The sequence below is a fragment of the Rhinopithecus bieti genome, unplaced genomic scaffold (genome assembly GCF_001698545.2).
Source record: "Rhinopithecus bieti isolate Rb0 unplaced genomic scaffold, ASM169854v2 scaffold_5132, whole genome shotgun sequence".
Taxonomy (NCBI): Eukaryota; Metazoa; Chordata; class Mammalia; order Primates; family Cercopithecidae; genus Rhinopithecus; species Rhinopithecus bieti.
Genome location: NW_016804791.1, coordinates 2354960 through 2367149, shown reverse-complemented (window position 1 = coordinate 2367149; position 12190 = coordinate 2354960). Strand labels below are relative to the sequence as shown.

Below are 12190 nucleotides of genomic sequence, written 5' to 3'. Positions count from 1 at the left end.
TCAGTTTTCTGCATATGGCTGCCAGTTCCCCAAGCACCATTTTTTAAATAGGGAATCCTTTCTCCATTGCTTTTGTCAGGTTTGTTGAAGATCAGATGGTGGTAGATGTGCAGTCTTACTTCTGAGTTCTCTATTCTGTTCCATTAGTCTATGTGTCTGTTTTTGTACCATACCGTGCTGTTTTAGTTATGGTAGCCTTGTAGTGTAGTTTTAAGTTTGGTAGCGTGATGCGTCCAGCTTTGTTCTTTTTGCTTAGGATTGTCTTGGCTCTACAGGCTCTCTTTTGGTTCCGTATGGATTTTAAAAGTTTTTTCTAATTCTGTGAAGAATGTCAATGGTGGTTTAATGGGAATAGCATTGAATCTATAAATTACTTTGGGCAGTATGACTGTTTTCATAATATTGATTTCTTCTATCTATGAGCATGGAATATTTTTTCATTTATTTATGTCCTCTGACTTCCTTGAATGGTGGTTTATCATTCTCCTTGAAGAGATTCTTCATTTTCCTTGTTAGTTGTATTCCTAAGTATTTTATTCTCTTTGTAGCAATTATGAGTGGGAGTTCATTCATGATTTGGCTTTCTGCATGTCTGTTGGTGTATAGGAATGCTTGTGATTTTTGCACATTGATTTTTTAATCCTGAAGCTTTGCTGAAGTTGTTCATCAGCTTAAGAAGCTTTGGGTCTTAGACGATGGGGTTTTCTAGGTATAGGATCATGTCTGCAAACAAAGACAATTTGACTTCCTGTCTTCCTATTTGAATACACTTTATTTCTTTCTCCTGCCTTATTGCCCTGGTCAGAACTGCCAATACTGTGGTGAATAGGAGTGGTGAGAGAGGGCATCCTTGTCTTTTGCCAGTTTTCAAGAGGAATGCTTCCAGCTTTTGTCCATTTAGTATGACATTGGCTGTGGGTTTGTCATATATGGCTCTTATTATTTTGAGTTATGTTCCTTCAGTACCCAGTTTATTGAGGGTTTTTAACATGATGGGTGTTGAATTTTAACAAAGGCGCCTGTATCTATTGAGATAATCTTGTGGTTTTTGTCACTGGTTCTGTTTCTGTGATGAATTATGTTTACCAATGTGCAAATACTGAACCAGCTTTGCATCCCTGGGATGGAGCCTACTTGATCGTGGTGGATAAGTTTTTTGATGTGCTGCTGGATTTGGTTTGCCTGTATTTTATTGAGGATTTTCACATTGATGTTCATCAGGAGTATTGGCCTGAAGTTTTCTTTTTTTGTTGTGTCTCTGCCAGGTTTTCGTGTCAGGATGATGCTGGCCTCATAAAATGAGTTAGCGAGGAGTCCCTCCTTTTCAATTGTTTGGAATAGTTTCAAAAGAAATGGTACCAATTCTTCTTTGTACCTCTTGTAGAATTCAGCTGTCAGTATGTCTGGTCCTAGGCTGCTTTTGGTTGGTAGGCTATTTATTACTTCCTCAATTTTGGAACATGTTACTGATCTATTCAGGGATTCTACTTCTTCCTGCTTGAGTCTTGGGAGGGTGTGTGTGTCCAGGAATTTATTCATTTCTTCTAGATTTTCTAGTTTATGTGCATAGAGGTATTTATAGTAGTCTCTGTTGATTGGTTGTATATCTGTGGGGTCAGTGGTGATATCCCCTTTATCATTTCTCATTGTCTATTTGATTCTTCTCCCTTTTAAGTCTAGCCAGTGGCTCTATTTTATTTTTTTCTCAAAAAGAAATAATATAAAAAAAAAAAAATAAAAAAAAAACAATACGCTCCAGCCCCGTGGAAAAACGCCCAGCCCCTGTATTCATTGATTTTTCTTTTTTAAGTGTGTGTGTGTGTGTGTGTGTGTGTGTCCTCTCAGTTCCTCTCTGATCTTGGTTATTGTCTTCTGCTAGCTTTGGGGTTTGTTTGCTCGTGGTTCTCTAGTTCTTTTAGTTGTGATGTTAGGATGTCAATTTGAGGTCTTTCTAGCTTTTTGATATGGACTTTTAGTGCCATAAATTTCCCTCTTACACTGCTTTGGCTCTATCCCAGAGATTCTGGTACATAGTTTCTTTGTTCTCATTAGTTTCAAAGAACTTCTTCATTTCTCCCTCAATTTCATTATTTACCCCGGGGTCACTCAGGAGCACATTGTTCAATTTCCATGTAGTGTGTGGTTTTGAGTGAGTTTCTTAATCTTGAGTTCTAATTTGATTGTGCTGTGGTCTGAGAGACGGTTATGATTTTAGTAATTTTGCACTTGCTGAGGAGTGTTTTACTTCCAGTTAGCAAAACAATTAGAAGAGATAAATTTTTAGAGTAAGTGCCATGTGGCACAGAGAAGAATGTATATTCTGTTTTCGGGGTTAGAGATTTTTAGAGATATGTCAGGTCCACTTGATCCAGGGCTGAGTTCAGATCCTGAATAGCTTTGTTAATTTTCTGTCTCGATGATCTGGCTAATTCTGAACCCCTCCTGGGTTCAGGTGATTCTGCCTCACCCTCCTGAGTAGCTGTGACTATAGGCATGTGCCACCACACCTGGCTAATTTTTGTATTTTTAGTAGAGACAAGGTTTCACCATGTTGGCCAGGATGGTCTTGAACTCCTCTCTTTTCTTCACATTCTGATGAACTGTTGAGTCAGGAAAGGGAAACCTTCCTTGCAAATGGCTGCAGGGACTCACTGAAGCTGTAGGGGCAGTATGCTGGTGTTTTAGCTACTTGCCAACTCAGGAATCTGGTCAGGAAAGAGGCTGGGAACAGTACTATTGATATATTCATGATGGTGACTAGCTGATCATGGTACCAGGAGAGAAGACAAATGATCAGATGATGTCCTCGCGTTGAACTCCCACCAGTCTGATTTGTGTATCTGGCCATCTATAAAAGTGTCTGGAAGAGGAGAGGGAAGAATTATGAGCTACCTCCAGACAAAGGGACAGTGTAGGGGTTGGAATGAAGCCATGATGAATTGCCTCTTTTATGTCTTTTTTTATTTCCAAAAATAAAGGAGCATACCTGGAAAGATCAAAAGAGGGGCTGTCTGACCTCAGAGACGTATTTCCTGATGCCTCTGGAGTGCATAATTAAAGTTGTGACTCTCTCTCATCTGATCCATGTTTGTTCTTCTCTGGCCCCTGCCCACTAGGTTACTGGGCAGTATCCAGGGATCAGGCATGCTTGGGCAACCAAGGAAGGATTGGCCCACTGAGGTGCTCTCCATCTAGGCTGCCACTGGCTGCCAGAAACAGCCACGCACTAGTCCCCAAAATGCCTTCAGGTGAGCCCACACAGCTTGTACACAAGTCATGCGCACTTCACCTGCTGTCATGGGAAATACCTGCTTCTGGGTTTCACTCCCTGAGAGGTCAGGCATCATCGGTATGACAAACCCTTGCCTGCCAAAAGTTCACCTGGAGAGAATATTCACCTTAATTTCTATATAGTGAAAGGGATCTCGGCACACTCTGGATCTTTCATTTGGGGGTTACATTAGGCAGTTGATTAGCGTGCAGTCTTACCTTCCACGTGAGTTGATTAGCGTGCAGTCTTACCTTCCGCGTGCAGTCTTACCTTCCGCGTGCAGTCTTGCCTTCCGCGTGCAGTCTTGCCTTCCACGTGTAACATTTTTCTGTAGTTTTCTTTTCTCCATTAATTTGATGGAAAAACAGATCATTTGAGCCACGCGCTGCCATATCTAATTCAACTTCAGTCAGGTGCTGTACAGCACCTAGCATACTTGATTTAGGAATATAGTACTGGGACTAAGATTACAGTGAAGCGTCCTGGTACTGCTGGGGGTGGATTTCCACACCACTTACTTGGAAAGAGAAGAATGAAACTACAGGATCATATAAGAGCATGTTTTGAAGATTTAAGCAGAACAAAAGAATCTTGAAGTGTGCTACGTGGGAGAAAGTTCAGTTCATTGGGAAACTTTTTGGAGTGGGGCACATCTGAGTGAAATTGGTAGCAGAACAGAATGTGACTGCAGAGCTGTAGAAATCTATAATGATGTCTTACAATAAATTATATAAGAATTTCATAGTATTTCTGAGCCTCAGGATGTGGGAGGAAAACAACAATGAAAATGGTGTTGCCAAGCTTTGTACTTCTCTACGTATTGATGTTGCAGAGCTTTATACTTCTATACGTATTTGACAGACATCTGTAGTAAGTATTGTTTCATCTGATGACTTTAAGGAGGTGAAATGCCAGGTAATAGCTCAGGGAAGGAGCAGTGGACAAATGTGTGACTATTTTGCTTTCTCTTATCAAGGACAGTTGTTTGTAAGTTCTGTTGTGAGTAAAGCTCTTAGAAAATGAAAATCGGTGTGGATTTTAGAAAGCAATCATGTTATCTAAAGGGGCTTCATTTGCTAACATTTGGCAGTTTGATTGTGGGAGAGACGTAAAATAGCACAGCTTTATGGTTGCCGTTCCTTATGATATTGGCCTTGATATTGATTGTAGCCGTGACAAGTGATTGTTGAGTGTTTTGTATGACTAGTGTGAACTGCAGACTTATTTGTGGCCTGAAATGGGACAGACACCATTGCAGTTGTGAAAACAGTTGAATGTACCACAGTCTAGAAAGACAAATTCCCAAGTACGTTGTCATAGGTGATGGGATAAAGAACTTAAGTAATACTTTTTACTTGGCTTGTATTATAAAGTAAATGTGTAAAATCTTTAATAATAATCATAGTATATAAAGACAAATTTTTAGTTTTCTCATTTATCATGTGATATTACATGGTTTAACTTGCTGTAAATTAGTTTTATAAAAACATTATTAACACAATTTGTTTTTGCTGCAGGGAGAGACAGTCTCATTGGAGTGCAGTGGCATGATCATGGCTCACTGCAGCCTCAGCCTCCTGAGTAGCTGGACCTACAGGTGCATGGCACCATGCCCAGCTAGTTTTTGTATTTTTTTATAGAGACAGGGTTTTGCCGTGTTGCCCAAGCTGGTCTCAAACTTCTGGGCTCAAGCAATCCACTTGCCTTGGCCTCCCAAAGTACTGGGATTACAGGAGTGAGCCACTGCGCTTGGCCTTCATCAACACAAATTTTTAAATGAAGTATTTTTGCTTTGGATCTTAGGTTGCATATTGCTTTCATGAACTGATGCTTAACATTCTTATAATTTACTCTTTAATAAATCAGCTAGATTATGTTTCATGATTTCTATGTTGTTTTTCTAGATTATAAGACGAAAGGTTTTAGGCAGCAAAGTGCAAGCACATTTCAAACAACGCACTGGGGACTTTCGTAGTCGTCATGCCATCTGCAAAATGTAAGATGACGTATTCAAAGTATGTTCTTTTTCTAACATTTTTTCAAATGTTAGAGATGTCTTGAGATGCTCTATAAGAATTTCAACCCGATAAGTCATGATATTAAAGCATCTTGAGTCAAATTTATGGAATTATCATTTTAGGTATTTTCCCTTGTTTTTCAGCATCTTTGCTTTCTGTCTTATTAAATTATTTAAAATTTTAATTGACAAATAATTGTATATATTTATAGAGTACAATGTGAATTTTTGGTAAATGTATACAAGATGGAATGATTACATCAAGCTAATTTAGCATATCCCTTACCTCGTGTCATTTTTTATGGTGAGGCATTTGAATTTTTTTCTCAAACTTTGAAATATATATACAGTTTATTAACTGTAGTCACCATGCTGTGCTGATCTCAAGAACTTATTCCTCCTGTGAAGAAGGTGAAACTGTGCACACTTTGACCAACATCTCCCCATTTCTCTCCCCAGCCCATGCCTCTGGTAACCACCATTATACTCTATTACTATGAGTTTGACTTTTTAATATTCCACATGTAAGTGAGATCATGGATTATTTGTCTTTTTGTACCTGGCTTAGTTCACTTAACATAATGTCCTCCAGGTTCATCCGTGTTGTTGCAAATGACAGAATTTCCTTCTTTTTTAGGGCTGATGATTACTCCATTTGTGTATCTATTCTACATTTTCTTTATCCATTTGTTGGACACTTAGGTTAATTCCATTATCTTGGCTAATGTGAAAAATGCCACAATGTACCTGAGAGTGGGAGCGCAGATATTTCTTATTTTACTTATTTTGGATGTATATTCAGAAATGGGATTGCTTGATTATATGGCAGTTCTATTTTGAAGTTTTCAAGTAACTTCTGTACAGTTTTTCCTAATGGCTGGAGTAATGTAGACTCTGCCAGTGTGCAGGAGTTGCCTTTTCTCCACATCCTCACCAACATTTATCTTCTGTCTTTTTGATGAAACAGGTATGAGGTGATACCTCATTATGATTTTATTTATATTTTCCTAATGATTGAGCATTTGGTGATATTGAGCATTTTCTCATGAATCTTTTGACCATTTATATGTCTTCTTTTGAGAAATGTCTACTCAAATCCTTTACCCATTTTAAAATTGGGTTATTTGTTTTCTTGATACTGTGTTGAGTCCCTCATATATTTTAGATATTAACGTCTTATCCATTGTATGGTTTACAAATATTTTCTCCCACTCTGTCGGTCGTCTCTTTCTTGACCATTTCCTGTGCTATGCAGAAGCTTTTTAGTTTGATGCAACCCCATTTGTCTACATTGTGCTTTGGGGGTCATATCTCCTACTTGCTTCTGTCTTTAATCAGGGGTCCCTTAGGTTTGCAAATGAAATAACGTGACTAAGAAACAATGGAAAACTCTATAATGTCAAACTGTCACAAGACGAGCAGTGTAGTGACGATGCAGCTTAGTGGCTGAGTTGTGAGCATGGGCAAAGCATGCTCACTGGTAAAACACAAGGCTCTCCAGCAACTTCCTGGTAAGTGTGGTCCTTGTTTCCATTATCGATTTTTTTTTAAAATTGAAATTGAAACAGATGCTGGAATGACCTGTACTCTCGTAAACCTTCTGGAAACACTTTTGTGGATCCTGGGATTTGCAAATCATCATTTGGGAAGTACAGCCTCTCCTCTCCTGAGCTGACCTCCCTCGCCAGCCTGGTTCTCTCCCGCTGTTGTTCTGGTTTGGAGATTTCAAACCTGTTATGCTTAGGGCGAGCAAAAATTGTAACTATGTCACCAAAAGAGGGAATGGGACAGGCAAGGCCTGAATTGAGTCCTGGAAGATGGATAAATATTTGCCATACAGATAGGAGGGACTGGGAGATAACATTTTTAATCTCTTAAGGTTTATGAGAAGATTTTGGAAAAAATCTGTACTTAATAACCTGTCATATTCTATGGGTAGAGAAAAATATACCCTGAATAAAATACTTATTATGCTTTTAAAGTTAGAGAAATATTAGTTCTAGGAGTGGGGGGACTGAGGAGCGGAAGCAATTATGTAGTATAAAAACCTCTGCTTTTGGTTTTCATACCTGCCAACTCTTCCTCCTTCTAGTCTTTCTGTCCACAGAGTTTAATAAAACTAAGTGCATTAAACTCCGTTTTGAAAATTCACATTTAGTCCCTCTAATTAGTAAACTTGATGTGCCTAAAGTCTTGTGTGCCAAACATTGTACTGAACATTTTAGGCAGAAAAGTTTTAAAAGAGATGCAGATTGTCTTGCAGGAAACCACTGTATAGTTGTGTTCAGAAACAGAATTCCCTTGTTTTTAAATGTGTTTTAAAATGTATACGTATATTTGAAAATCAAAAGTATTATTTGAAATGGCTGTGTAGAATTCAGTAATTAGGGGACGGGCTAGGAAGTGGCTGGGTTCTTGAGTTATGGTGTAGAATTACTCAGCTCTGATTGGTGGTGAGTTTTCTTATGGCTGTTCTGATTTTTACCATTGCAAGATAATGGCATACTAGTGATTTCTCTTGTGTTGCAAATATCTCAGTTTAACTGCTGCTACAATACACAAAGCCTTCAGTCCTAAGAATTTCAGGAAAAATGTGAAATTTGAATACATGGTAATACACTCATTTTATAAGGTTTCTGAGGTATTCACTTTGTGTGTTGGTATTGATTTTGCTATTTGTGTCTAATCTACAGGGGAATTGTTAACCTCAGAACACAAATGTCAGTTTCTGGACCTAGACTCTGAACCAAATGACGTAGGAATTTGGTTCACAGAACATTTTAAATTTCACCGTAGTTGTTTTTATAAAACAGAGGCTCAATGGCAACTCACTAGATTTTGTTGTCTAGAAAACTATAATGTTGTATATGAAGGCTTTCAATTAGTTTAAAGGAAAATTATGAAAAGTAAATATAACTTTACATGCAATAATAAAATAATTTAAATATGTGTTATAGTTTTAAGACACGGTAAAAATTTCTAAAGTAATGATCAAGCTTAATTTTTAGAAAGAATTCATTCACCCAGTTGCATTTATTTTATTGAAATAGTACCATTAATATTCTTTTCTAAATGTTATCTTTTTGTGACATATGCGTTCATTTACTGTTTTAACCTGTGCAGTTCCCTAAGAAAACTGTTTTCACAAAGAGAATACTTTGAAAAATGTTTAATCTTTTATTTCTGGGCTTTATTTCCATTCTTTTAATTCTTGATATAAAGAGCAATTCCTTTCCAGTTACTGGGCACACATGGACATGTTATCTACCTACTCTTTCATTTAAAAAACACCTGAGAGCTTCCGCATATCCACTGTTGCTCTCAGTTGTATATGTCAAAAATATTTCCTGTCAGGTTATTAATTGAGATAGTGCTGAATGGAACCAGCATTTTAAATAAAAGTGAGAGTAGGCAAAACACTAAACCTTCTATATACTAGCCCAGAAAGACTAACACATAACACTCAGACTAATATAGATGAAATCCAGGAGCTGTGGCTCACTCCTATAATCCCAGCATTTTGGGAGGCCGAGATGGGAGGACCACTTGAGGCCAGGAGTTCAAGGTCAGCCTGGGCAATACAGCAAGACTCCTCTCTCTACAAGAAGTTTTAAAAAATTAATCAGGGGTGGTGGTGCTGGCCTGTAGTCCCAGTTACACCCCAGAGGCTATGAGGGCGGATTGCTTGAGCTCAGGAGTTCGAGGCTGCAGTGAGCCATGATCGCACCACTGCACTCCAGCCTGGGTGACAGAGTGAGACCTTATCTCTAAAAAAGAGAAATAGTTTCTTTAGTGTCGTCTGTTTGCCAGGCTTTGTACCAGGTACAGGACTAGAGTGATGAATGAAACACTGTGTCTGCCCCGCAAGTATTTTACGATCTAGTTGTGTATGATGGCACGTAAATGGGCAAATAATGATCCAGTATGATAAATGCTGCTAATGAGGTAAGTCATCTTAGAAAATCAGGAAAAGTTTCCTAGTGGAAGACAAGCAAGCTGACATTTCCCTTTGTTAGCTTTTCCTTCTTAAACATTCCATCAGAATCCATCAGAATAAACCAATGGAATAAATGGATTTTTTCCTCTTTTGAAAAAAACCATGAATTTGCTTCATAGTTCAGGAAAAAACCATGCTGGTTTGATTCAGAAGTTAACAAATGAGATGTGTTTGACCTGGCTTTGTCAGTGGTGGATTACTTCTACTACAGTTCTCGTTATACTTTAAAATATGTGTTAAAACATATATCCCTCCCCAAATTAAACACACTTGAAAATGTTTAAAATTTCAAAATTAAAGATAGGACTTTTGTTCTATATTTTACCATCCATTTTATACATAAGTATATATAGACGATATACTGTTGCTGCTTAGTGCAAAATAGATGTCCTTAAAGCCATTTAGTATTCGTTTACAAATATGTATGTACAATTTTTCTCTTGATTTGAAACTGCAATTTTATCACATATTTGGAGAAAAAAAAAGCCAAATCATGATATGTTGTACTAGATTTCATGTAAGAGCTGTTTGGAGCAGTGGAAGAGTCTCAAAGGACTCAATGTGTTCTTTCATGTAAACCTGATTTGAGACATTTGTCATCACTGTTTCCTCCACAGAAATTTTATAACAAGTCAGCATCCATTTGTAGTCTCTGGTTCATCTCCAATGTTTAGCCTCTTCTCCTTTTTTTGTTTTTTGATGACCTTTGTCATGTTTCATCCTAAATTTATATCTCTAGGCGCAAGTCCTCTTGTGAATTCCAGTTGTTCATTCTTAGTCTTTGCTTGGATTTCAAATGTAACCTAACCAAAACAGAACTGTTGGACTTCCCTTCAATTCCCTGTAACCGAACTTGTTCCTGTTAAATTCTTCCTCATCTTAATAAATGGTAGCTATGATCTTCCACTTGTTCAGGCCAAAAACTCAAGCATTATCCTGACTTCTTTCATTACCCACATGCCGTCCTGCAGTAAGTCCTGTTGGCTGTGTCACCCACTTCTCCCACCACTGACCTCCAAGTCACCGTTGTCTACCACCTGGGCTCTAGCAGTGACTTCCTAACCATTTTCTCCACTTCCATTCACCTTTTTTATGGCCCATTCTCTACACAACAGCCAGAACGATCCTTTTAAAGCAGAAGTCAGACTCCTTCATGCCTTGGCTCAAACTCCAGTGGCTTTCTGTCTCCTTCAGAGCAAAACCCAAACGTGGCAGCAGGGCCCTAAATGATCTCACTCCCTCTTTGAGCTCATATTTTGCCCCTCTACTTACCCACTCTGCCTTGGTCACACTAGCCTCTTTGCTGTTCCCCTGTAACCACGGGCATTCCTAGCTTAGGGCCTTTACACTTGGTCTTTCTCCTGATATGAACCTTTATCGCCTATAAATACACACGTTCATTTCAGCAGTCCCTTCAGGTCACTGCTTAAATGACACCTAATCCTAAAGAACTTTCTTGACAACTTTTGTTCTCTGCAAGGACCTTGTTTCTCTCCTTGGCATTTATCTACAAGTGACATTTTTCTATCGTTGGGTTTTTTGTTTGTTTGTTTGTTTGTTTGTTTTTAATCTGTCTATTCAACTAGAACTTGAGCTCCACAGGGGCAAGGACTTTGGTTTTGTTCTTCACTGCTCTTTTCCTCGCACCTGTCTGAAGGGGTGATTATAGCCAGGATCTAGATTTCCTGAGTCTGGTCCAGTGCTCTTTCCACGGTTCTGTGTGACCTCATACATCAACCTTCTTTCACAAACGAGGTTTTTAAGTTCCTTGAGCACAGTGGTTGTGTCTTTTACTGCTTTTGCTCTGTCTCTGCGTAAGACATAGGACTGTGTCGTATACCCAGCGATGGGACTTCTAGTAAATGCCATGGCTCGACTAAATGACCTCCGGTGCTCCCTGTGGTCTTCATCAACGTGTATGGCATTACAGGCTCGCTCGGGATATTTTTTTTTTTTTTTTTGAGATGGAGTCTCACTCTGTTGCCCAGGCTGGAGTGCAGTGGCCAGATCTCGGCTCACTGCAAGCTCTGCCTCCCAGGTTCACGCCATTCTCCTGCCTCAGCCTCCCAAGTAGCTGGGACCACAGGCGCCGCCACCATGCCCAGCTAATATTTTGTATTTTTAGTAGAGACGGGGTTTCACCATGTTAGCCAGGATGGTCTTGATCTCCTGACCTTATCCTTGTGATCTGCTTGCCTTATCCTCCCAAAGTGCTGGGATTACAGGCGTGAGCCACCACGCGGCTGATACTTTGCTTTTTGGGGAGTAAGAGACAAGTTGCCATTACTCAGCAGATACACAGTGGCATTTGGAAACTGCATGCAGTTTGAGTGAAAAAATCATGATACTGTAGGAGTCTGGTTTTCAATAAATAGCTTATTTGTATTCTGAATTTTGAACATTTCATGTAACTGTAACTTTGGGTGTAGTGGATAATGAGACTGAAATTAGTGGTTTTGTGTTGGTTTAAGTCTGTTTTTCTTTTTCCCCCCAGGAGGTTGGTATTTCTGCATTTAACCACCTCATGTTGTTAGGGGGAGTATATCCCAGATAGATTCTGTGGTAAATCAAAGAGCATCCATGATTGGCTTGGATCTTTCTTACGCAACTACTAAGATGCTCCTACATTTGATTTTGAAGTTTCATTTTCTTGGCTATGAAGTTTCTTAAGTGACTCTGGTAATATTGATGGTTTTCCCCCTCGTTTTTACAGGTGATCTGCAACTCTTTCACCATCTGTAATGCCGAGATGCAGGAAGTTGGTGTTGGCCTGTATCCTAGGTATGGTGTATGGTACTTCATTTACTGGAAGACACACTTTCATTCCCACCCAAATCCCCAGCCCTTTAGAGGCAGTTAGAAAGGCAGCTTCAGCGGCTTGTTCAAGAGCCAAGCTTAAAACTTA

The 12190-nt window shown here is 39.0% G+C and overlaps 1 protein-coding gene across 2 annotated transcripts in view; it reads left to right on the top strand.

The window, feature by feature from the left end:
- SMYD3 (SET and MYND domain containing 3) overlaps positions 1 to 12190 on the top strand; it is a 594032-nt gene that overhangs the window by 406437 nt on the left and 175405 nt on the right. For both annotated transcript variants that reach the window (XM_017870421.1, XM_017870422.1), the window contains exon 5: positions 11999 to 12066. In XM_017870421.1, coding sequence (XP_017725910.1) covers positions 11999 to 12066 — 68 coding nt within the window. The remainder of the gene's footprint in view (positions 1 to 11998; positions 12067 to 12190) is intronic.